The sequence below is a fragment of the Colobus angolensis genome, unplaced genomic scaffold (assembly GCF_000951035.1).
Source record: "Colobus angolensis palliatus isolate OR3802 unplaced genomic scaffold, Cang.pa_1.0 Scaffold428, whole genome shotgun sequence".
Classification (NCBI taxonomy): Eukaryota; Metazoa; Chordata; class Mammalia; order Primates; family Cercopithecidae; genus Colobus; species Colobus angolensis.
In genome coordinates, this window is record NW_012117688.1 from 1,787,569 (window position 1) to 1,814,084 (window position 26,516).

At 39.5% G+C, this 26,516-nt stretch overlaps 2 protein-coding genes across 3 annotated transcripts in view; one reads left to right on the top strand and one right to left on the bottom strand.

Moving 5' to 3' along the window:
- Positions 1-23,873, top strand: part of NEMF (nuclear export mediator factor) — a 70,201-nt gene extending 46,328 nt beyond the window's left edge. For both annotated transcript variants that reach the window (XM_011956914.1, XM_011956915.1), the window contains 15 exons: positions 1,695-1,807; positions 4,557-4,614; positions 5,121-5,179; positions 5,275-5,395; positions 7,176-7,455; positions 8,173-8,215; positions 8,340-8,389; positions 11,900-12,053; positions 18,214-18,291; positions 18,416-18,613; positions 20,943-20,975; positions 22,661-22,761; positions 22,846-22,889; positions 22,978-23,057; positions 23,269-23,873. In XM_011956914.1, the coding sequence (XP_011812304.1) occupies positions 1,695-1,807; positions 4,557-4,614; positions 5,121-5,179; positions 5,275-5,395; positions 7,176-7,455; positions 8,173-8,215; positions 8,340-8,389; positions 11,900-12,053; positions 18,214-18,291; positions 18,416-18,613; positions 20,943-20,975; positions 22,661-22,761; positions 22,846-22,889; positions 22,978-23,057; positions 23,269-23,346 (1,490 nt within the window). In that variant the 3' untranslated portion in view covers positions 23,347-23,873. The remainder of the gene's footprint in view (positions 1-1,694; positions 1,808-4,556; positions 4,615-5,120; positions 5,180-5,274; positions 5,396-7,175; positions 7,456-8,172; positions 8,216-8,339; positions 8,390-11,899; positions 12,054-18,213; positions 18,292-18,415; positions 18,614-20,942; positions 20,976-22,660; positions 22,762-22,845; positions 22,890-22,977; positions 23,058-23,268) is intronic.
- Positions 23,874-24,572: 699 nt separating this feature from the next.
- The window catches only part of KLHDC2 (kelch domain containing 2), a 15,571-nt gene continuing 13,627 nt past the window's right edge, over positions 24,573-26,516 (bottom strand). Inside the window, exons 11-13 of the mRNA XM_011956912.1 lie at positions 25,254-25,341; positions 25,117-25,169; positions 24,573-24,883 (exon numbers count right to left, since the gene is read on the bottom strand). Of these exons, the coding sequence (XP_011812302.1) occupies positions 24,760-24,883; positions 25,117-25,169; positions 25,254-25,341 (265 nt within the window). The 3' untranslated portion in view covers positions 24,573-24,759. The remainder of the gene's footprint in view (positions 24,884-25,116; positions 25,170-25,253; positions 25,342-26,516) is intronic.

Below are 26,516 nucleotides of genomic sequence, written 5' to 3' on the forward strand. Positions count from 1 at the left end.
GCCAGCCTCTAGGCTGGGCGTGGTGACTCACACCTGTAATCCCAGCACTTTGGGAGGCTGAGGTGGGCAGATCACAAGGTCAGGAGATCGAGACCATCCTTGCTAACGTGATGAAACTCCGTCTCTACTAAAAAAAAAAAAAAGAAATAAATAAATTAGCCGGGTGTAGTGGCACACACCTGTAATCTCAGCTACTCAGGAGGCTGAGGCAGGAGAATCGCTTGAACCCAGGTGGCAGAGGTTGCAGTGAGCTGAGATCACGCCAGTGCACTCCAGCCAGGGCGAAAGGAGCATGACTCCATCTCAAAAACACAAGATACTACTTTATACCCACTAACACGTGTTGGTGATGATGCTGGCGAAAACAGTAACACATGTTGGTGATGATGGTGGAGAAACTAGAATACTGCTGGTGGGAATGGACAATGATACAGCTGCTGTGGGAAATGGTTTGGCAGTTGCAAAAAATGTAAAACATAATTGACCCTGCAGTTCCTCTCTTAGGTATATACCCAAGATAAGCAAAGGTATGTGTCCATACAAAACTTGTTTGCAGATACTGATAGCAGCATTATTTATAATAGCCAAGAAATGGAAACAATCCATATGTCATTCAATTAATGAATAAACAAAATGTGGTATATCCATATAATGGAATATTATTCAGACTTACAAAGAACAGAAGTACTTATATGTGCTTTTAATATGGAATGACCTTGCAAAACATTAAGCTAAGTGAAAGAAGCCAAACCTAAAATGCTATGTATGATAGATTTGTATAAAACGTCCAAATTAGGCAAAACCATAGAGACAGAAAATAGATTAGTAATTGCCAGGGACTGGGTACAGAGGAGAAAATGGGGAGTGGCTGCTAATGAATATAGGGTTTCTTTTCTGGGATGATGAAAATGTTCTGGAATTAAATAGTGTTGATGGTCATGGTCATACAGCATTATGAATATACAAAAAGCCATTGAATTGTATACTTTAAAGGGGTGAATTTTATGGCAGGTGAATTATACCCCAATTTAAAAATATTTGAAATCTAACCATAAGGGACATGATTCCGCCAATCTATTTTAATTTTGGAAGTCTTCAAACTTTAAATGGATTTCTCTAAATTATCTTTTCTGGAGTGAAGTTAGAATTATTGATGTGAGAGGATATTTCTTCTCTGACATGTTTTATTTACATAAGTCATTTAAAAGCTTGCTCTGTAAATAGCAATATTAAAAATACATTTTTAGTAACTTTTTATAATGGTGAAGTAAAAATGTATTAGTATTTAAGATATATGATTGACCGGCTGGATGCGGTGGCTTACGCCTGTAATCCTAACATTCTGGAAGGCTGAGGTGGGTGGATCATGAAGTCAGGAGTTCAAGACCTGCCTGGCCAAGATGGTGAAACCCCGTCTCTACTAAAGATACGAACATTTAGCGAGGAATGGTGGCAGGCACCTGTAATCGCAGCTACTCAGGAGGCTGAGGCAGAGAATTGCTTGAACCCAGGAGGTGGAGGTTGCAGTGAGCTGAGATTGTGCCACTGCACTCCACCCTGAGTGACAGAGCGAGACTCTGTCTCAAAAAAAAAAAAAGATATATGATTGACCCTGTCATGCAGCATGTAATTTTCATCTTTCTCTGGAGAAAGTCGATACTTTGGTGTTGAAACATTATGCATTGTTATTCCAGGAGAACCCATCCCCCCACGGACCTTGACTGAAGCTGGCACAATGGCACTTTGCTACAGTGCTGCTTGGGATGCACGAGTTATCACTAGTGCTTGGTGGGTGTACCATCATCAGGTAATAAGGGCTCTTGTCCTTTTTCTTAACTTACTAAGAGCTACTGTGTGCCAAATTTTTGAGAGTATAGAAGTAAATAAAGCAGACAAGGCTCTAATAGAGCTAACATTTTTTTGGTAGAAGAAAATATGTACATAATGTCAGGTAATAAGTGCCATAAAATATGTATTTTTTAAAGCATGAAAGGGGATAGAGAGTGATAGGGGATACCATTTTGGATGAAGTATTGGGGGAGCCTTTCTAGGAAGGTAGGATTTGAGCAGAGAGGTAAATGAAGAGAGAGTGATCCATGCAGTTATACAGGATAAAGAGTATTCCAGTTATTATCGATTATTATTGGCATACTGACCTAAAAGGCCTTTCTCCTGTTCATCTTTGTTGGAATATTCTGAATTCTCTTGGGCCCTTCCAAAAAAGTAGGCATATCCTCTTTTTTTTTTTTTTTTTAATTCATTTGTTTTTAGTAATTGCCCTTCTTTGTGGTTAATGATGTTGTTGGGGTTTTTTTTTGCATTTTTTTTTTTCTTTGTAGAGATGGGGTTTCACCATGTTGGCCAGGCTGGTCTCGAATTCCTGACCTCAAGTGATCCTTTTGCCTCAGCCTCCCAAAGTGCTGGGATTACAGGTGTGAGCCATGGTGCCTGGCCAGCACTGTTTAGTTTGGTGATACTTCATTCCATATTTGACCTCACATTGCTATTGATTTCTTATCGTACTTTTGAGAATTATAATTGATAATGATGTACTTTTATAAGTTCCTAAAGCTGTACAGTAGGATGAAAAGAGTTCAGTTTCATTATACTCCCTTAGATTTACTTTCATTTTTGTATCTTTTTATATTTATTATATGCTGTGCTGTGATATTGTCATTATAGGGGGATTATAAATTGCTACCTCAGTGCTGTTATAAAAGTGGTTTTAATTCTTTTATTAAGAAATTTTTTAGAATGAAATTTAGTGTGTTTTTAATCCCTTGCTGGTTTTTTGTGTTTGTTTGTTTTGAGATGGAGTCTTGTTCTGTTGCCCAGGCTCGAGTGCAGTGGTGCAATTTCAGCTCACTGCAGCCTCTGCCTCCTGAGTTCAAGCGATTCTCCTGCCTCTTTCTCCTGTGTAGCTGGGACTACAGGAGTGTGCCACCACACCTGGCTACTTTTTCTATTTTTGTAGAGATGGGGTTTGGCCATATTGGCCAGGCCAGGTCTCAAACTCCTGGCCTCAAGTGAACTCCTTCTTCTGCCTCCCAAAGTGCTGGGATTACAAGTGTGAGCTAGCACACTTGGCCCCTTGCTATTTTAATAACTATGACTAATAAAGATACTCTGAAGATTTGGGGATTTCAAAGATTTATAATTTTTTTTTTTTTTTTTGAGAGGGAGTGTTGCTTTGTCACCCAGGCTAGAGTGCAGTGGCGCGATCTCGGCTCACTGCAACCTCTGCCTCCTGGGTTCAAGCAGTTCTCTGCCTCGGCCTCCTGAGTAACTGGGATTATAGGTACCTGCCACCACGCCTGGCTAATTTTTGTGTTTTTAATAGGGACAGGGTTTCACTGTCTTAGCCAGGATAGTCTTGAACTCCTGACCTCATGATCCACCCACCTTGGCTTCCCAGAGTAACTGGGATTACAGGCATGAGCTACCACACCTGGCCCCCAAATTTTTTTAAATTATGGGATAAGTTTACTCACTTTCTGTTTGCTGAAATAGGATATATTTTTTAAAAAATCTCCTATAATCTTTATTTCATATCGTGAAAGTTTACTTTAGCCTCATGCCTGTAATCCCAGCACTTTGGGAGGCCAAGGTGGGCAGATCATGAAGTCAGGAGTTCGAGGCCAGCCTGGCCAGTATAGTGAAACCCCACCTCTACTAAAAAAATACAAAAATTAGCTGGGCGTGGTGGTGCACGCCTGTAGTCCCAGCTACTTGGGAGGCTGAGGCAGGAGAATCACTGGAACCTGGGAGGCTGAGATTACAGTGAGCCAAGACTGGGCCACTGCACTCCAGCCTGAGTGACAGTGTGAGACTCCATCTCAAAAAAAAGAGAAAAAAAACTTTATTATCAAAAACAGTGTCTTAGACAAGGATTTTATTTAATAAATAGAGCTTTATTTTAATAAACATAGCTTTATGATAAGCTCATTGACCTATCATTAGTTTTCTCATTACATCTCATGCTGGAAGAGATGAGTGGACCAGTTCTGCTGTCGTCCATGGCATTTGAAAATTATTGCCAGGCATGGTGGCTCACGCCTGTAATCCCAGCACTTTGGGAGGCTGAGGCAGGTGGATCACGAGGTTAGGAGTTCAAGACCAGCCTGGCCAACATAGTGAAAGCCTGTCTCTACTAAAAATACACAAATCAGCCGGGCATGGTGGCGGGTGCCTGTAATCCTAGCTACTCAGGAGGCTGAGGCAGGAGAATCGCTTGAACCCAGGAGGTAGAGGTTGCAGTGAGCTGAGATTGTGCCACTGCACTTCAGCTTGGGCAACAGAGTGAGACTTCATCTCAAAAAAAAGAAAGAAAGAAAATGATTGATGTAGTGGATTCTTTGTTTTTTCTTTGTTACTTCCAGAGGCTTATCTGTCATTAAAGGTATCTTTCCCTTCAGTATTGAGAATTTATATGAAATTACAAACTTTTCAGGAGACAGTGTGGCTTACTGACTCTGACTTTACTTTCTCCTCAAGTGGAAAAAGAAAACCGGAGTATTTTTTAAAATAAGAATATAATGTATTATTGTGTTCTTCAGGTATCTAAAACAGCACCAACTGGAGAATATTTGACAACAGGAAGCTTCATGATAAGAGGTAATGTCTTGACAGGAAAAATATCCCTAGACTTGTCAATAGATTATGGAGACAGGTTTGAGGACAGATTACAGATACTCTTAGAACAGAAACTAATTACTTGGATTTCTTATATAAAGTCTGCTATGAAGTAAAGAAATTTTTGCCTTGGTGGGACAAGTTTAGTGTTTGTCATATCTTCATGTGTATTTTTTTTGAGGGCAGTGCACTTTCGCGTAGTTTAGTTATAAGGATAAGAAAGTACAGCCTGAACTTATTTCTGCAAATAGAATATTCAGGGTCTGACTGACCCAGAATATCAGAGCAAGCGTGTATTTTTTTTCTTCTTAATAACTGTTCCTATACATACTGCCCAGTTCTATAAATGGGAAATGTTATTCATGACATAGCAAAAGACAAAATGGATATGACCATTCGTGTCATCTGACACTAATTTTTTTTTGTTTTGTAAGCAAAAAGTGGAGAAACCTGATTTTTAAAGCATTAATGTACGTTATCTTTTGTAGGAAAAAAGAATTTTCTTCCTCCCTCGTATCTAATGATGGGGTTTAGCTTCCTTTTTAAGGTACTCTTCAGCTTCTTGGTTATTTATTTATTTTTTTTCTGATTTTCGTTAGTCTTGTTTAAAGCTCCATCACTGAGAAATAACTGTTTCTTTAGGTAGATGAGTCTTGTGTTTGGAGACATCGGGGTGAACGAAAAGTCAGAGTACAGGATGAAGACATGGAGACACTGGCAAGTTGCACAAGCGAACTCATATCAGATGAAATGGAACAATTAGGTAGTTTATAGATTTTAAGAAATTAGTTTTTGTGATGTTTTTTGTTACCAAGTTTTGCTTCTAAATCCTTAGAAGATCATGTCTCTTTTGGAATAATCTAAATATCTTAGAAAAACCCAAACTACTTGCTGTAAGTTTTACTGAATTTTGTTTTTGGAAATGCTAAATATACTTATTCTAGTGAATTTAAAAGTATTTATCAGGCCGGGCGTTGTGGCTCATGCCTGTAATCTCAGCACTTTTGGGAGTCCGAGGCAGGTGGATTGCCTGAGCTCAGGAGTTTGAGACCAGCTCCTGGGCTGGGACAACCCAGGGACGAGCCTGGGCAACATGGCAAAACCCCGTCTCTACCAAAAAAATCAGTGCCTCTAGTCCCAGCTACTGAAGAGGCTGAGGTGGGAGGCTTGCTTGAACCTGGGAGGCAAAATATTTGTTTCAAGTAGAGAGTAATTACAGTTGCTAGAATAAATTTACCTGCCTACCTAAAGGAACTACGGAAAATATTCCCACTAAACTATTTTGTAGTTATTCTCTCTGCTAAGGTCATTCCTTTTTACAGGTAATATTGCATTGTTTCATTTACTATTACTGTTGTGCTGTAAGATTCTATTGATTGAGGCTCACCATTTCCCTGGGACTGTATAAAGTGCCTTATTTACATTCTTTTTTTTTTTTCCCCCGAGACGGAGTTTCAGTCTGTTGCCAGACTAGAGTGTAGCGCGGCGTGATCTCAGCTCACCTGCAACCTCTGCTGCCCAGGTTCAAGCAATTCTTCTGCCTCAGCCTCCTGAGTAGCTGGGATTACAGGCACCTGCCACCACGCCTGGCTAATTTTTGTATTTTTAGTAGACGGGGTTTCACCATCTTTGCCAGGCTGGTCTTGAACTCCTGACTTCGTGATCCACCCACCTCGGCCTCCCAAAGTGCTGGGATTACAGGCGTGAGCCATTGCACCTGGTCTATTTACATTATTTTCTTTTTTTTTTTTTTTTGATACGGAGTCTGGCTCTGTCACCCAGGCTGGAGTGTGGTGGCCAGATCTCAGCTCACTGCAAGCTCCGCCTCCCAGGTTTACGCCATTCTCCTGCCTCCGCCTCCCAAGTAGCTGGGACTACAGGCGCCCGCCTCGTCGCCCGGCTAGTTTTTTGTATTCTTTAGTAGAGACGGGGTTTCACCGTATTAGCCAGGATGGTCTCGATCTCCTGACCTTGTGATCTGCCCGTCTTGGCCTCCCAAAGTGCTGGGATTACAGGCTTGAGCCACCGCGCCCGGCCCTATTTACATTATTTTCTATTCTTGTAACCATCCTTGTCAGATGAGTGGTGGCATGTCATTTTGCAGGTGAGACAGGAGACCCTATTACTACTATTAGTTCCTTTGCAAAAGAATGAGCACCGGTTATGTGTGTTATATAATATGTATTTAAGTTTTATGTGCAAATTATAATAAAAGCAGCAAAAGTTATACAACTAATTTTGCTGTCTTGCTTTTTGGAAATACCCAACTAAGGCAAAGTTGTGGTTTTCATTGTTGAAAGGGTAGCAATGTCCAAGAAATTTATTGTGGTAAAGGATCTTGGAGATCATTTAGTTCAACCTATTCATGATACAGGTTATTCTTTTGTCTAAGAGTACCCTTTGGGAACGATCAGGCATTTTTCTGGTGATTTTTTGGAGAAATATGGGAGAAACAGTCAGTGGAATATTTTTATGAGGTTTTCAGGAAATGACCTGGCTTGGTTGGTAGTCCCACACTGACTTTCCTTATGGTAATTCTACAGATGGAGGTGATACTAGCAGTGATGAGGATAAAGAGGAACATGAAACTCCTCCTGTAGAAGTAGAACTCATGACTCAGGTTAACCAAGAGGATATCACTGTTCAGAGTGGTAGAGATGAACTGAATGAGGAGCTCATTCAGGAAGAAAGCTCTGAAGATGAAGGAGAATATGAAGAGGTTAGAAAAGATCAGGATCCTGTTGGTGAAATGAAGGATGAAGGGGAAGAGACATTAAATTATCCTGATACTACCATTGACTTGTCGCACCTTCAACCCCAAAGGTAATTTAAAAATAAAATTTTACATATTATTGTGTAAGCCGAGAATGATGATGAGGTAATCCTTACCAAGATAATACCAAGATTGACATCAGTACTTTTACCCTCCATTGTTTTACTGCTTTTTCACCATTTGATTGGGTCTCTCTGCAAAGAAATTCCCAGGACCAGGCTAGAAAAATACAGTGCATTTAGAGTGGCCAAACTAGATCCAAAGAGAAACAACTAAATGGTTATAAATGCTAAGAACATAACAAAGGCAATTCCATCAAAAAATGTGTTTTAGTCTACATAATGTTTTACAGATCATCAGGTCTGTTAGTTATAAATGCACAATTAACGATGTAATTCAGAACAGTCTAGGAGTCAGACAGACCAGTATTGGGTCTTAGGGTGTGTCCTTGGTAAAGTTACTTTGTGCTTAAGCTTCAGTTTCCTTCTTGGTGAAAACAGAATGGTATCCCTTTCATGGAGATTTATGCATGTATACCATCTGGCAGTGCCTGACACAGTAAGTTTTCAATACACGTCACCTATTTTAAAATGTATATGGAAGTGTGGAGAGAGGAGCAATTTGGTTGTATGTTTTTCTCACTTTACCAAATCTGAAAATCTGTTGGATTGCCAGTACTTAAGAGTATAGTGTGGGAACATCTAGGGGCTTTGTAAATGAGTGTCTTTTACAGGCTGATAGAGACTCCCTTCTGTTTATTTTCATAGGTCCCTCCAGAAATTGGCTTCAAAAGAGGAATCTTCTAATTCTGTAAGCTATTTTCAGTTTTATGAAGAACATCCTATTCTCAAGGAATCATTTTCTACTTTTTAATACTTTTCAAAAAAATTAATAATAGTGATGTTTGCATTTGCCTGTTTTTTTGTTTTAATAGAGTGACAGTAAATCACAGAGCCGGAGACATTTGTCAGCCAAGGAAAGAAGGTAAACACATCTGTGTTATCTAACTAAAAAGCATGATTTTATTTTATTTTTTTAATTGATAGCTCAGCTACCACAGATTACTTAGCTGTTTAAAGACTTCCTTCATTAAACTGACCAAGATTTAGCAGAAATTTTTCGTTGTTAATATTAAGCTCTAATACATTTTTCTGTTTAAGGGCCCTAATCTGTCACTGTAATCAATGAAATAGACCTAGTAGAGTAAGTCTTCACTTAACATTTTCTTTTCTTTTTTTTTGTTTTTTTTTGAGACAGGGTCTCGCTTTGTTGCCCAGGCTTGAGTGCTAAGGTGCAGTTGTGGCTCACTACAGCCTCAAACTCCCAGGCTCAGGCAGTCTCCTGCTTCAGCCTCCCAAGTAGCTATAGTGGCGCATGCCACTACAAAAATGTTTGTATTTTTTGTAGAGACAGGTTTCATCATGTTGCCCAGGCTGGTCTTGAACTCCTGGGCTCAAGTGATCCTCCCACCTTGGCTGCCCAAAGTGCTGGGATTACAGGTATGAACCATTGATGCCCGGCCTTCACTTAACATTTTCTTTTTTTTTTTTGAGATGGAGTCTCACTCTGTCGCCCAGGCTGGAGTGCAGTGGCCCCATCTCAGCTCACTGCAAGCCCCATCTCCCGGGTTCATGCCATTCTCCTGCCTCAGCCTCCCAAGTTGCTGGGACTACAGGCACCCGCCACCATGTCCGGCTAATTTTTTGTATTTTTAGTAGAGATGGGGTTTCACCATGTTAGCCAGGATGGTCTCGATCTTCTGACCTCATAATCCAACCGCCTCAGCCTCACAAAGTGCTGGAATTACAGGCATGAGCCACCACGCCCAGCCCACTTAACATTTTCAATAGGTTCTTGGAAACTTGGACTTAAGAGAAACAATGTGTAATGAAACCAATTTTGCCATGGGCTAATTGATATAAACAGGAGTTAAGTTCCTCTGGCATATTTTTGGTCACAAAACCATCACAAAACTTCTAAATAAAGACTGAAAACACTTCTAATATTAAACATTAAAATAAATATAAACTGTACATATATTTAAGAAAGATTAATGAAAGCAAGCACGATAATTATTTACCCAATTTTTGGTAAATTAATGAGTGATGGTAGTTGTGGTAGTGGGTTAAATCAAGGACTATTTGCAAAGTGAAAACTGTAGAGTAACTCCTACTACCATGAGGTTCAAAAACAAAAATATGGCACGTTCTTTAAGCACTTTCATACTACATTGTTTATTGTTGTACATTTGTATGACTATTATTTAGTTTATGAATTTTTGACAATCATTTATATTAAGTCATTCATTCATTCATTCGTTTTTCAACCGCTTATTCCAGTTAAGGGTCATTGGTGGCAAAAGCCTATCCTGGCAAATCAGGGCAACAGGCCAGAACCATCCCAGAACAGGATGTCATTCCATTGCAGGGCACTCATTCATGCTGGGATAATGTAGACACGCCAGTTAACCTAACATGCGCATTTTGGGATGTGAGAGAAAACCTGAGTACCTGGTGAAAACCCACATAGTCTTGGGGAGAACATGTAGACTCTGCACAGATGGTGGCCATGGCCAGGAATCAATTTTGTTTTTTGTTCTTATCAAAGTTATAACAATGATGTTGAATTAAATTATGTTATTTGAGGACTTGCTCTAATAAGACAGAGCTTTTACTACATAAATATGTACAATAATGATTTCAGTGTATTACATAGACTAGTTCTAGGGTAATATTGTCAGGAATAAATAGGAATACCTGAAATTAGGAAAGTTTTACATAAGACAGAAGACTTGATTTTTTATTTTTTTTTGAGACGGAGTCTCGCTCTGTGGCCCAGGCTGGAGTGCAGTGGCGTGATCTTGGCTCACTGCAAGCTCCGCCTCCCGGGTTCACACTATTCTCCTGCCTCAGCCTCCCGAGTAGCTGGGACTACAGGCGCCTGCCACCACGCCTGGCTAATTTTGTTTTTGTATTTTTAGTAGAGATGGGGTTTCACTGTGTTAGCCAGTATGGTCTCAATCTTCTGACCTCGTGATCCACCCGCCTCGGCCTCCCAAATTGCTGGATTACAGACGTGAGCCACCATGCCAGGCCAATTGTTTTTTTTTTTTTTTTGTTAGCAGGTCTCAGGAAGCAAGTAGAAGCAACGCAAGGGCAGAAGGGAAGGAAACGACTACTGTAGGGTGGGAAAGACTAAGACAACTAAAGCATTCCAGGAAGAGGCCCTAAATCGGAATGGACAGTAAAGCCTTTTCATTTGAGAAAGATAATCATTAAACAATTACAGAGAATTCTGAGCATATAGCACTGTGCTAGATACTTACTGAGTATACAAAGAGGTAAAGTATAAAGCTCATGCCTTAAAGAGGCTTTTGAGTCCTGGATTCAGGAAGTAGTCATAAATATGTAAATAGTATCTGAAAGTGATAAAGTAGTTCAAGAGTAAGAGATTGCTATGAGTTCAGATGTTTGGGGAAATAACATCAGAAGTACACCTTGAAAGATATGTTAGCGGTTAAGTAAATGAAAGAGGGAGACTCCAAGGAGAATTAGCATTAACAAAGGGGAGTGCTTCTTTGGGGTAATATGCATAGTGCTTTGGGGAAATGATAAATAGACTCAGTGGGAAGGAAAAGTTTGTTTATTAAATGGTGGATGATATGATTGGAGAAGTAAATTTGAACTAAAAATGGAGTACTTAAAAGCTAAGGATTTTGGACTGTACCCTTTAAAGTGATATGAAGAGAATGTGACATAGGCAAATGATTAAGGAAGATTAAAACAGAAGTTAACGGCCGGATGTGGTGGCTCATGCCTGTAATCCCAGCACTTTGGGAGGCTGAGGCGAATAGATACCTGAGGTCAGGAGTTCAAGACCAGCCTGACCAACATGGTGAAACCCTATATCTACTAAAAATACAAAGTTAACTGGGCGTGGTGGCACAAACTCTGTCTTAAAAAAAAAATTCAGAAGATATAGACTCTGGAGGAAGTCTGGGTGGGATGTAATGAGGACCTGAACTAAGACGTTGGCATTGGGAACAGAAGAATACCACAGTAATAAAATTTACCCTTCCTTCTTAACCTGTGTATTTTTTAATCCATTTAGTCAGCCAACCAGTCAACAAATGTTTTATTAAATGCCTAAGACCTCCCAATGCTATGTTGATACAAAGAGTACAAATCCCAGTGCCTGGCCATTAAGGTGTTCAGGGGCTAAATGTGCCTAGTGAGTAAGGATGAGTCAGGGGTGACAATATGTTGAGCTTGGATGATGGAAAGAAAGATAAATCCATGAGAGCTGAAAAATTTTCATCTTTTTCCTACGTGATGATTTTGAGCATCTTTGTATTTTCTAACTTGGTGATTAACAAGTGAAGCAGAAGCCATGACCATTTATATACTGTATATGTGCCCTTTCCCATGGAACTTTTTTAGGGCACTAAGAATTGAAATTCTAAGAATGAGATGTTTCCATGTCTTTTTTATTCAGGGAAATGAAAAAGAAAAAGCTTCCAAGTGACTCAGGAGATGTAGAAGTGATAGAGGGAAAGGATAAAGAAAAAGAAAGTACTGTACATATTGAAACTCATCAGAACACAAGCAAAAATGTTGCGGCTGTACAGCCAATGAAACGAGGACAAAAGGTAAACTTGAGGATGATCTATATGGTTCACAGTTAAGTTGTGAGGTTCCTTTTTAATTTTTTAAAGTTGAAGTGAAATAGAAAATGTAGGCCAAAAAATAATCCTTTGTGATTTCCTTTGACTAAAAATTAGTTGAGTAGATACAGCATTTGGAGAACATAGAGATCACTACTAGAAGTTATTTAGACTTTCAAGATCATCTGCACAGAAGCTTTCATTTTATCTGGAAGAGTAATAGGAGATTATGGTTTGCCAAAGTTGCCCAGCTAGTTAGGTAGCAGAGCTGATATTTATTGAGAATTTAGCTCAGTAATTTTTCGATTTTGGTTAGAGTTCTTAGATATTTTGCTAAAGGTGGATGATGAAGAAAGAAGTACTTGTGATAGAACATACTCTTTCCACACCGCCCCTGCCAGCTCCCCGAGATAGAGTCTTGCTCTGTCACCCACGCTGGAATGCAGTGGTGCAGTCAGGGCTCACTGCAGTAGCCTTAACTTCTAGGCTCAAGTGATCCTCCCATCTCAGTCTTCCAAGTAGCTGGGACCACACAAGTGCATGCCACCATACTCAGCTAATTCTTTTTATTTTTTGTAGCGATGGGGTCTAACTATATTGTCCAGGCTGGTCTCAAACTCCCAGGCTCAAGTGATCTTCCTGCCTCACCGTCCCAAGGTGCTTGGAACTAGAGGTGTGTTAGCCACCGTGTCTGGTTACAATATAATATACTCTTCAAAATGCTATAGCAGCCAGGTGCAGTGGCTCATGCCTGTAATCTCAGCACTTTGGGAGGCCGAGGCAGATGGATCACTTGAGGCCAGGAGTTCAAGACCAGCATGTCTAACATGGTGAACCGCATCTCTACTAAATATACAAAAATTAGCCAGGCATGGTGGTACATGCCTATAGTCGCAGCTACTCGAGAGGCTGAGGCAGAAGAATTGCTTGAACCCAGGAGGCGGAGGTTGCAGTGAGCCAAGATCACGCCACTGCACTCCAGCCTGGGTGACATGGCGAGACTCTGTCTCAAAAAAAAAAAATGCTGTAGCAGTATAAAAGTGAGGGGATTATGGACTAATTTATCATTGTACCTCTTTTAAAATTTAAATTTCTTTGCAATCTTTTTTTTTTTTTTTTTTAAGAGGGCCTTGCTGTGTTGCCCAGGTTGGAGTGTAGTGGCTGTTTACAGGCATGTTTGTAGCATACTACAGCTTTGAACTCATGGGCTCATGCACTCCTCCTACCTCAGCCTACCAAGTAACTGGGACCACAAGTGCATGCCACCACACTAGGCTATAATCTTTATAAATATGTTTTGTGATCTTTCCTTCATAGAGGTCAGATTTTCCTATGCTTTTTTCCAGTGAGCTGCAAATAAATGGACATGTGCAAAAGGAAGGGAAGACTCAACATAATAAAAATATAAATTCTCCTCATATATAATTTCAACATGACTTTAATCAGAATTGAGATTTTAATGCTTGATAAAATAATTCTAAATTTATTTTAAAAGGAGTAAATGCTTGAGAATAGCTAAGAAAATGAGGGATTTCCCTATGAGGTAGTAAAATATTTAACGCTAGAATTTTTACAACAGCATGTTATTAACATAGGAATAGCTAGACAGAAAAAGTGAGACAGAATAAAATCTAGACACAGGACCACTACCTGATATTTAGCATTTTAGTATGTGATAAAATAATACTGCAGATCATTTGAGAAGATATGAAATATTCAGAATGATGGCTAACCATATGAAAACGGTACCACAGTGCATTGCAGGTGGAGAAAGTAAAGAACCACCAATAAAATTAAAAATCAAATGGCAAATCTGAAAAAAAAAAAAAGTGATGAAAGAAATGCTGTGTAAAGCTGGGGAATTTTTTTTACTCATCATTTTAATAGATACTACTTAGTCAGTCGTTCAGTAAACGTTTGAGTGTACAACATGGGAATTCCAGTCAAAAGTCTTAACAGTGCTTCTGCCCTTTGACTCAGCAATTCCTCTTTTAGGAATTTATCCTAAAAAAAAAATGATGGGTATGCACTGAGGATGTTGAAGTTTATATTTGTAATAGCACAAAAACTGCAATTAATCTTAAGTGTACAACAATATGAAATAATAAATGATGCATTTTTACAATGAAATATTCTGCAGATAGGTTAAGTTTTAAGGCAAATCCTGATAGAATTTTTATTAAAATACATTAAATTTTTAGATTATTTTCTGGGGAATTGTCATTTTAACCACTTTGAGTCTTCCTATGGAAAATCATAATTGTGCAATTATAAAACTATAATTGAGCAATCTGCCCGCCTCAGCTTCCCAAAGTGTTGGGATTACAGACGTGAGCCACTGCGCCCTACCTGTTTTTAAAACTTTCATTTCCTTGTTGTTATTTGCTGGTACATGGGAAGACACCATTCATGTTGATCTAGTAATGGGCAATCTTATAGAGCACTTACTAATTTTAATACTTCGTCTGTAGGCAGTCATATCGTCTACAAATTATGGCTTTTCTTCTAGTCTTAATATCTTTTTATTTTCCCCGTGTTTTTTGCAGTGACTGAAAAGCAAAAGTATTGTGTTTCATAGAAGCAGTAATTGTGTATATCTTTGTTAATTCCATTAAAGGAACTATGATTTTATCATTGTGGGATGTTTCCTTTGGGTTGTTGGAAGACACCTTTTTGAAAGTTTTTTTTAATAATGATGAGCTAAATGTCTCTGAATGTTTTTTCTGTATCTGTTGCATTCTTTTTGCTTGTTTTTTTGTTTTTGAGACAGGGTCTCACTCTGTCGCCCAGGCTGGAATGCAGTGGTATGGTTATGGCTCACTGCATCCTCAACCTTCTGGGCCCAAACCATCTTTCTACCTCAGCTTCCCAAACAGCTGGGACCACAGACGTGTGCCACCATGCCTGGCTAATTTTTATTTTTATTATTTTTAGAGACAGGGTCTTCCTATTTGCCCAGGCTGGTCTCTAACTCCTAGGTTCAAGTTATCCTCCTGCTTGGTCTCCGAAAGTGCTAAAGTTACAGGCATGAGCCACCATGCCCAGCCTATTGCATTATTTTCTGTTTATGGTATATTACTTGAGCAAAATCTATTAATTGGCTTCTAATTTCTCATACTGTCTCTGCCTGGTTTTTGTGTTTACACATTATATCAGTTTCATAAAATAAGTTTAGGACCTCTCCCTCTTTTTCTGCTCTCTAGAATTTTGTATAAAATGGAGATTGTGGCCGAGCACGGTGGCTCATACCTGTAATCCCAGCACTTTGGGAGGCTGAGGAGGTTGGGTCACCTGAGGTCAGGAGTTTGAGACTAGCCTGGCTAACATGGTGAAACCCCGTCTGTATTGAAAATACAAAAATTAGCCGGGTGTGGTGGGACCTGTAGGTCCCAGCTTCTTGGAGGCTGAGGCAGGAGAATTGCTTGAGCCTGGGAGGCAGTGGTTGCAGTGAGCCGAGGTCATGTACTACACTCTAGCCTAGGTGACAGAGCAAGACTCTGTCACAAAATGGAGACTGTTCCTTGCCATTGGATAGCATTTGCTTATAAAACTAGACCTAATGTTTTGGGTTTTGTGAGGAGATTTTTTTTTTTTTTAGACTGAGTCTTGCTTTGTTGCCCAGGCCAGGATGTAGTGTTGCAATCTTGGCTCACTGCAGCCTTGACCCCCTGGGCTCAAGCAGTCCTCCCACCTCAACTTCCCTAGTAGCTGGGACCACAGGTGTGTGCCACCATGCCCGGCTTTGTGAGGAGGTTTTTAAGAACTATTTTCAGTTTCTTTAATAATTTTAGGTTTATTCAGGTTTTCTGGGATTTTTTTTGAAGTTGGTTTTCCAAAGTTGTATTTTCTAAGAAACTCTGTTGTCATCAGGTTTTCCATTTCTCAGTCCAGTTTATTGGTAACAATATTTTTTCTCAATTTTTTTGAGGTACAGTGTACATAATAGTAAAATGCACAAATCTTTGGCTCAGTGAATTTTTTTTTTTTTTTTGAGACAGAGTCTCTTTCTGTTGCCTAGGCTGGAGTGCAATGGCCTGATCTCGACTCACTGCAACCTTCACCTCCCAGGTTCAAACAATTCTCCTGCCTCAGCCTCCCAAGTAGCTGGGACAACAGGCGTGCGCCACTATGCCTGGCTACTTTTTGTATTTTTAGTAGAGACAGAGTTTCACCATGTTGGCCAGGATGGTCTTCATCTCTTGACCTCGTGATCCGCCTGCCTTGGCCTCCCAAAGGGCTGGGATTACAGGCATGAGCCACTGTGTCCGGCCTCAGTGAATTTTTGTAAGCACACACATCTGTGAAACCACCACTCAGATCCAGATACTTTACTTGGAACGTTTCTAGCATCCCAAAAGGCTCATGCTTGTTTGCCAGTTTCTTTCTTTTTTTTTTTTTTTGAGACAGGGTCTTGCTATGTTGCCAGGCTGGAGTACAGTGGTGGTGTGATCTCAGCTCACTGGATCCTCCTCCTCCTGGGTTCAAGCGATTCTTCTGCTTCAGCCTCCTGAGTAGCTAGAACTATAGGCACACACCACCACACCCAGCTAATTTTTGTATTTTTAGTAGAGACGGGGTTTCACTTATGTTGGCCAGGATGGTCTCGCTCCTGACCTTGTGATCCACCCACCTCGGCCTCCCAAAGTGCTGGGCTTACAGGCGTGAGCCACTGCGCCCAGCCAGAAGGCTCATGCTTGCCACTTTCTAGGAATATCCCCCCATGACTTTTTGTTTTTTGAGACAGAGTTTTACTCTTGTTGCCCAGGCTGGAGTGCAATAGCATGGTCTTGACTCACTGCAACCTCTGTCTCCCAGGTGCAAGCGATTCTTCTGCCTCAGCCTTCCAAGTATCTGGGATTACAGGCATGCACCACCACACCTGGCTGTTTTTTTTTGTATTTTTGGTAGAGATGGTGTTTCACCATTTTGGTCAGGCTGGTCTTGAACTCCTGACCTCAGATGATCCACCCGCCCGGACCTCCCAAAGTGTTGGGATTACACGCGTGAACCACTGTGCCAGACCCTCACATGACTTTTGGATCCATAAGTATGCATTTCTGTTGATATACGTATGAGTGGAATTTTCTGGGTTGTGGCATACATGTTGTTTGGCTTTATTAGATACTGCCAGTCAGTTTTCCAGAGTACCTGTGTCAGTTTCCCACCAAGCAGTGTATGAGAGTCCAGTTACCCCCCATCCGTAGTAACACTTGGTATTGTCAGGTTTTCTTTTTTCAGTCATTTAAGTGTGTATATGCTGATAGCTCATTTGGCTTTTATTTCATGTCCCTGATGACTAATGATATTGAGCACTTTCTCATGTTTATTGGACCTCGAAGCACCTATTTTAAAAATTGGTTTGTCCTATCTTTCGAGTTGATGTATACGAGTTCTCTCTAATCCTGAATACAAGTCCTTTCTTGGATATATGTATTGCAAGTGCTTTTCACACTTGGGGGCTTGCTCTTTTTCACTTTTCTAATAGTCTTTTTTGATGAGTAGCATTTTAAAATTCTAATTAAGTCTGATTTATCAGTCTTCTTTTACGGCGTTTGTGTCCTGTTTAGGGAAGTCTTCACAATTTTCAGAATGTGTTATTTCGGTCCCAGCTAATACAATTAATCAAGACAAAAATCTCTAGGGTGGGGTCTAGATATTTATAGTTTGAAACTCCTAGAGTGATTTGGGGATGTAATCAGGGTAAAGAATAACTGTTTTATTTAATAAAATACAGAGTCTTGAAAGCTTCTAGAATAAGTGCCTAGCCTAGCTTTGCTGCTTTATTTCTTATTCTTCCTCCATGTGTACCCTGACTCCAACCAAATGTGATGACTTGCTATTACTATTCTCTTTCTTTTTAGACTTGCTTTTCCAATACTGTTTTACTTTATTTCTTCCTTGCAGTTCTTTATGTTGTGTTAATTTATCCTTACTTCTCTGTGTATCTTCTCTCCACCCTATGGTACATTCCTTGAGGATGAGGACTTCGGTTATCCAACTTTGTAGACTTCATATTGTTTATTATAATGGTGCCTTATTCAGTAAGCATTTTTGACAGAGAATATAAAGTAACACCATTTCTTTGCAAGTAGTTGTTGACATTTTTTTGCTGAATATTTCCAACCAAAATCTTCTGATTTTGTAGAGTAAAATGAAAAAAATGAAAGAAAAATACAAAGACCAGGATGAAGAAGACCGTGAACTTATCATGAAATTGCTGGGGGTAAGTAACATCTAAAAACATTTTTTCTTTTGCTTTTCAAATGAGCATCTAGTCCACTGCCTAGCATATGACAAGCATTCAATACATTCTTAACACTGACTAATGTTTTCTCTATGAATTAAAGTCTGCAGGTTCAAACAGAGAAGAAAAAGGGAAGAAGGGGAAGAAAGGAAAAACAAAGGATGAACCTGTGAAGAAACAGTCCCAGAAACCCAGAGGTGGACAAAGGATCTCTGACAACATTAAGAAAGAAACTCCATTCCTTGAGGTTATAACTCATGAGTTACAAGACTTTGCTGTAGATGATCCACATGATGACAAGGTAAGGCTACTATACATGTGGGCTTCTGCTTCTTAATTAGGGTGATTAACCATCCTGGGGTTCCCAGGACATGGGACTTTCAGTGCTAAAACCAAGACAAGTGGGTAACCCTATTCTTAATGGAATGTCATCTCAGAAATATAACCTGAAAGACTAAAATTGCAATATCTTATCTAAGCATGAAATGGTAGTATTGATAGCTGATAAAAATTTTGTTACAAGCCTTTAGGAAGTAATCAGTTTTATGGAGAGGCTTTGATTCTGATGGGAACTGAGTTAAATTAAGACAGAGAGGCCGGGCGCGGTGGCTCACGCCTGTATTGCCAACACTTTAGGAGGCCAAGGCAGGCGGATCACAGGGTCAGGAGATCGAGACCATCCTAGCTAACATGGTGAAACCCTGTCTCTACTAAAAAAATACAAAAATATTAGCCAGGTGTGGTGGCAAGCGCCTGTAGTCCCAGCTACTCAGGACGCTGAGGCAGGAGAATAGCATGAACCCAGGAGGTGGAGCTTGCAGTGAGCCGAGATCACGCCACTGCACTCCAGCCTGGGCGACAGAGTGAGACTCTGTCTCAAAAAAAAAAGGAAAGAGAATTGGGATTGTCTTGAAGATGAGTAGAAAATAAATTTTCACTTTCTCTAAGCTTTTCTGTAGGAATCTATGCTATATTGTCTTATATAATGTTGAAAATGGGTATACCATTTAAGAGCCAAGTACCCTGGTTACAAAACCAGTGAGAAGTTTGTATTTTTCCAGCTAAGATGATTGTCTAATTGTTCTATTAAAAGTACAGCAAGCTCAGCCTTCTGTATATCTTCTTACATGAATATGTACATCTTCTTGCCTTTTTTTTTTTTTTGAGGCAGTCTTGCTCTGTTGCCCAGGCTGGAGTGCAGTGGCACAATCTCGGCTCACTGCAACTTCCGCCTCCCAGATTCAAGCGATTATCCTGCCTCAGCCTTCCAAGTAGCTGGGATTACAGGCGTGCATCACCACACCTGGCTAATTTTTGTATTTTTAGTAGAGATGAGGTTTCACCATGTTGGCCAGACTGGTCTTTAACTCCTGATCTCAGGTGATCCGCCTGCCTTGGCCTCCCAAAGTGTTGGGATTACAGGCATGAGCCACACGCCCAGCCTGTTTATTTTTTAATAACTTGGTTTAAAATAGAGGCCGAATAAAAAAATTTTACTTTTGTCTCCAGCATTTTTATGTAAAGCTTGAGTTATAATTGTGTGCTCAGTTTAATGCAGGTCATGCTTACAGGGATTCTGTATTACTATTTTCTTTTTTTCCCTGATGAACAGTTGTTTAGTAATACTAAAACTCATTTTGGCTCTTAAAATTTGTACATTATTCTTGTGTTCTGTAAATCCTAGACTCAAAACTGCTCACTAGAGGTGTTAATTATTAATGTTCTTTCCTGAGTAGGTGCTGTGGTCTAAATGTTATACCCCCCCACAATTCATATATGGGAACCTAAATTCCCAGCGTGATGGTATTAAGAGGTTGGGCCTTTAGGAAGTGAAGTCATGAGGGCTCTTCTGTCATGAATGAGTGCCCTTTTGCCATATGAGGACTGCAATAAGGTGCCATCTTTTTTTAAGATGAGGTCTCCCTATGTTGCCCAGGCTGGTATTGAACTCCTGGGCTCAAGGGATCCCCCAACCTCAGGCTCTCAAAGTGCTCGGATTACAGGTATGAGCCACCACACCCAGCCTAGGGTGCCATCTTTGAGGCAAGCCCTTATCAGACATTGAATCTGCTGGTACCTTGACGCTGGACTTCCCAGCCTCAAGAACTGTAAGAAGTAAAATTTCTGTTTATAAATTATACAGTCTAAGGTATTTTGTTACAGCAGCCTGAACAGACTGAGACAGTTGATTATCTCCGGATAGATTTTTCTAAAGTAAGCAAACAAAATTAAGCATATTTTATGGGATATGGGAAAAATGTATCCAGAAGTGTTGAACAAATATTTAAAAATAAAAGTTATGTTGACCAGAATTCTCTATTTGCTTTTCTCCTGGCAAACTTATCAACCTTAGTTGTCATTTTAAATTCTCCCTGTAACTTTTGCTGCTTTAACATATACTTTATATGAAAGTTTCAGTTCCCACCTCCTCTGCTTCAGAGAACTACCCTTCTTCTCTTGGATGACATTACTTTCTTAATAAACACACACACAAACATACAAATCCACTTCCCTGTGGGTCAGCAATGACAGTCTGGTTATATCACTGTTTCTTTCTCCTTATGGTTTAATGGTGTGGAATTTCATTTTACATTATAGCTGACATTTTTATTTTTATATGTTCGGAACAGGAGGAGCAAGATCTGGATCAACAGGGAAATGAGGTATGATTTTATGTTGGGGTTCCTACTGCAACACTGTGATTACAATTCAGTTCCCAGAATGTTTGAAACACAGCTTATTAAAACTTAAAAACTTAAGACTGCAGGTCAAGAAGTCAAACTTTCAGAGTCTTAATCCCAACTCTGCTGTATGTAACTGTACACACTTGGAAACATTATTCTTTGTGCCTGTTTCCTTATCTGAACCCAGGAGAGGGTTGTTTTGATAACTAATATATGTAAAGGGTATTTAGAAAAGTTTATGGCACATAGCAAACACTCAAATATCAATTATACTTCAGCACCAAGTATTCTGTCCTAAATCTGTAAGTTTATTCATATTGTTAAATAAATAGGGGCAATCTCACAGGCAGCACAGCAAATAAGAACTCTAAGAAGCTCTGGGGCCGGGCGCGGTGGCTCAAGCCTGTAATCCCAGCACTTTGGGAGGCCGAGACGGGCGGATCACGAGGTCAGGAGATCAAGACCATCCTGGCTAACATGGTGAAACCCCGTCTCTACTAAAAAATACAAAAAACTAGCCGGGCGACGTGGCGGGCGCCTGTAGTCCCAGCTGCTTGGGAGGCTGAGGCAGGAGAATGGCGTAAACCCAGGAGGCGGAGCTTGCAGTGAGCTGAGACCCGGCCACTGCACTCCAGCCTGGGCAGCAGAGCGAGACTCCGTCTCAAAAAAAAAAAGAAGCTCTGGGATTTCTCCTTAATAATGGGGAAGAGAGAAGGCTGTTCTAGTCCAGGGTTTCTCAGCTTTGGCACTATTAACATTAGGGGTTGGTTAATTCTTTGTTGTGGGGTCTGTCCCATTCATTATAAAATGGTTAGCGACATCCTTGGCCTTTACCCACTAGATGCCAGTACCAGCCCCTACCTCTTCCTTCTCACCCCTCATCGTGTCAACCAAAACTATCTCCAGACATTGCCCATTGTCTTCTGAGGGCAGAACCTCCCCAGGTCAAGAAATAGTGGTGTAGCCAAGGTATTAGTCCCATTTCCATGTGATGGAACTTAAATCTACTTGTGGTTATTACTGCATCATTTAAATCCATAACAGGTTTCTGCAACTCAGGTAATATCCAATAGTTTATTTTTTTCTTTTTTGAGACAGGGTCTCTGTCACCCAGGCTGGTGTCACTCAGTGCAGTGACAGGATCATGGCTCTCCACAACCTCTACCTCCTGGACTCAGGTGATCCTCCCCCCTCAGCCTCCCGAGTAGCTGGGACTACAGGCACCCACCACTATGCCCAGCTAACTTTTGTATTTTTTGTAGAGATGGGGTTTCTCCATGTTGCCCAGGCTGGTCTTGAACTCCTGGGCTCAAGTGATCCACCTGCCTCAGCCTCAGTCTTTCAGAGTCCTAGGATTACAGGTGTGAGCCACTGCTCCTGGGCCTTCTTTCTCTTAAATGGAACTGTAGGTGGTATTTTGAAAATTATTGTTCTCATTACTTATTATGCTAGGCAAAAATTAAGTAGTAAAGAATATATTTAAACATTGGTCTTCAACTCTTTGGAACTATGAAGCAGAGTTTAAGCATGACTGTTCCAGCTTAGATGGTATATGTATCAGAAAAAGATAAAAAATATGTTGAGATATTAATCCAAGTGTTTTTGCATTTTTTTTTTAAAGAGTGGTATAAATTGCTTTTGTAACTGTTATTTTCCCTTTTTAGGAAAACCTATTTGATTCTTTGACAGGCCAGCCACATCCTGAAGATGTACTACTGTTTGCCATTCCAATATGTGCCCCTTACACCACCATGACAAACTACAAGTAAGTTACCATTAGTTGACAGAATGGCTTTTGTGAATTGTTTTGTAATGTCTATTTAGTAACACATGTAATTCCTTTTTAAAGATATAAAGTGAAACTTACTCCTGGAGTGCAGAAAAAAGGAAAAGGTATTTAAATTTGTTTTTTTGAATTATGATTTTAAACAGTTCAGTGACTTAACAGGAGTAGATTATTCTTACTTTTTTTTATTTACAGCTGCAAAAACAGCCTTGAATAGTTTCATGCATTCCAAAGAAGCAACAGCAAGAGAAAAAGACTTATTCCGCAGCGTAAAGGTAAAGTTCTCCTTCAGAAAAGGAATGTGGAGACTGACAGTACAATTTAAAATGTTAGCAGTTTTTTGTTATTTTAGTAGAAAATGCTGTCTTACTAGAAGCAGTAATACCATTTCAGCTAAAAGTTTGGAAATGTTTTTCTTTTTTGTCATAAAAGAAACATGATTGACCATACAGGATGTGAAGATATTCAGCAATTTTCTTTTTTTAGGACACAGATTTATCAAGAAACATTCCTGGCAAAGTGAAAGTGTCTGCACCCAATCTTCTGAATGTAAAAAGGAAATAGCCGAAATGAAATTCTAAAATATTTGAGAAGAGTCAATTTTATAGCCTTTTGGAAGTTCAAAGATGAAAACACCATGTATCAGGACTTCTGCATTATAAAAATGAACTAAACATTGCCTTGCTATATTCACCAAAAGGACTTAATTCTTGTTTTTTTCCCAGTTTTATATAGAAGAAACACTGTCTATGATAGGATTTCCTAAAGTATTTGTGGATAGTTAAATGCTAATTATATACATCTGTAATTATTCTACATTTTCTTGACATTTGGGAGGTTAATATCAAGTATTCATTTCATGATGTAAAGAAACTGAACAGTGAAGTGGCTTGATTGCTTAGACTATTGACTTGGTAAGTCTACTGTATATAACATCTAATATATATATTACAGGCCAGCCACAGGGGTGTATTTAGGATTGTGTCTTGAACACTAAGTATTGGAGTGGATTTTCTTCTGCTTTCATCTATACTTGTCAAAAAATATATTAGACCAAAATGTAAAATGTAAGTAATAATTCTCATGACTCAGCTTAGTAAGTCCTAGAAGAAATTGGTGTTAATCATTTCTATTCATTTGTAGACCTTCAGGTTTGATCTTATTTTTTTCCTTGTAGTCTCATTCAGTTCTGTACCATTTTAATTTCCACCTTTACTAATTAATTACCAATATAGCACGTTACAGAGTATCTTAACCTATAATACCAGAAGTGCATTTTAAGGCTTACCACTAAAGACTCTGACCCACTTTTCCTGTCTCTTAACAGAATGGAAAATGAAATCATCATTATTTCCATTCCTTCATGAGCTACAAAACTTTTTAATTAATTAAAAAAAAAACTGTAATTGACTGGACACCTGCCTGTATTCAGCATGACCACCTGCTCCAGCCCCTGCACTGAAGTGTTAAGGTCAAAGTACTACATAGTTGTTGGTCCCTCCACACTTTGTTTTCCCAGCCTCGTCATAATGTGAATATTAATGTTTAAAAAAAAAAAACCCTTTATTATGTTGTATTTACAACACTAGGTTACATGATTATAGACTACTCTTGCCATTAAAAAAAATCTATAATGTTTTTAAAAAATGACTTCAGCATTTTGATGATGGACTATTTAGTATAATGTTTCTACAGATATATATCCTGAAGTTACCGAAAAGGAAATATAACAACCATTCTCCAGGGTAAAAAGCCCAACCATTACTTATCTTTTAATAGAGGACAGCTACTGGTGTTAAATACATTTATTGTAAACTTTATGGACACAAAAATAGGTTCTCTAGGCCATTCACATGCACATTAAAACCAAAAGCTGCAAACTACAACAATGCATATAATTATACAAATGATGCCACTCTGTGATGTTTACAGGATTGCTGTCCATGCAAGGTGATCATAGGCATTATTTATGAAGCGTTAAGATCCAGAAGTGTTGTTACTACCAAACCTCTGATTAACACTGTGAAGTAAGTGTTTTGGAAGGCAGTTCCATGAGTTGGCTAACATTTCTTTAAAGCAAATGACTGCTTCTAAGCTTAGCCTGAAAGTGGACAAGCAAAGAGAAGAGTAATTTCACTTTACTGTTTCGAAGTACATTCACTTGAAAAACTACATAAAACATCCCTCTTTCTTCAAAGATTTTCATAGGAACTGGTTATAGCAATGAAGTTTTATTATTGCCCTTAAATAATCCATAAACCTGGTTTTTTGAGAGTGCTAAGTCTTAGGAAACAATTTTAAATAATCTAAGTGCCAAGTACAAAGTTAACTTACCGTACAAGAGATTTTGGTTGAACAGAAAATATCAGTATTTCATTACTGTGTGCCTGAAACATAGGAAGAACACATTTAAAAGCAATGCTTTTTTTTGCAAGTAAGTTTCAGTAATAATATGAAGGTAGTATACTTACAGCTCTGTGATGGACAAGTAGGTTGTTGGCACATCCACCAAAAACAATTACTTCTCCTTCATCACTGGCACAAGCTGTGTGCCATAACCTGCATTTAAAACAAAAACTTGAGTTTGAAGTCACCCAGAACGCCAGTTGGTCATTTGAGCTATGAAATAAAGACTAGAGATCTTAAGGGAGTTCAGACCAAAACATCATGGCGAGAAGTACAATCTTAAGGGAAAGCAGCGAAAGCAGATCAATCAATATCTATTTTATCTGGATATTATTTTATCTCTCTGGTCAGTTCTCATTTATGCAATGAGGAGTTTGAACTGAACGATCTGTTCTCTAGGTCTTTGTTAGCAATAAAAGTCGTATGGGAGCTGAGTGGTATATGCCTTCTTCCATAGGTAGGGCCAACTGGCCTTACACAGAACATCTGAGGCATGGTGAAAGCCCTGCTTAAGTAAACTATAAAGTCTCAGAAAGCCTGGCAGTTTTATGGAGAGATCATTTGTGCAAATGAAGTCTTACTGGCATGACTATACTTGGTTTAGAGGCTTGGGGAAAAAATGCAGGCTTTGAACACTAATTCTGACTGTATCATTTCTTTTAGCATTTTGTTTTGAGATTAACAAGAGAAAATTATCGGTGTTTAATAAGCTCTTCTTTTTGGATGATTTGATTTCTTCATCTTTGTTATACAGTGCTACTGCAAATCTAATGGACAGTTCTTGTTTTTTCCCTCTGTAGTGTTTTTTTTTTGAGACAGTCTTTCTCTGTCAGCCAAGCTGGAGTGCAGTGGTGCAATCTCAGCTCACTGCATCCTCTACCTCCTGAATAGCTGGGACTATAGACATATGCTACCACACCTAGCTAAATTTTTCTATTTTTTGTAGAGATGGGGTTTTGCCATGCTGCCCAACCTGGTCTTGAACCCCTGGGTTCAAGCAATCTGCCTGCCTCAGCCTCCAGAAGTGCTGGGATTACAGCTGTAATCCTGCAATCCCACTGCACCTGGCCTCCCATGTGATTAAGGTTTAAAAATTTTACCCATTCCAGCACCTCTACCCTTTTTATTTTTTTGGAGACAGAGTTTTGCTCTTGTTGCCCAAGCTGGAGTGCAATGGCACGATCTCAGCCCACTGCAACGTCTGCCTCCCCGGTTCAGGCAATTCTCCTGCCTCAGCCTCTCAAGTAGTTGGGATTACAGGCATGTGCCACCACACCCAGCTAATTTTGTATTTTTAGTAGAGATGGGGTTTCACCATGTTGGCCAGG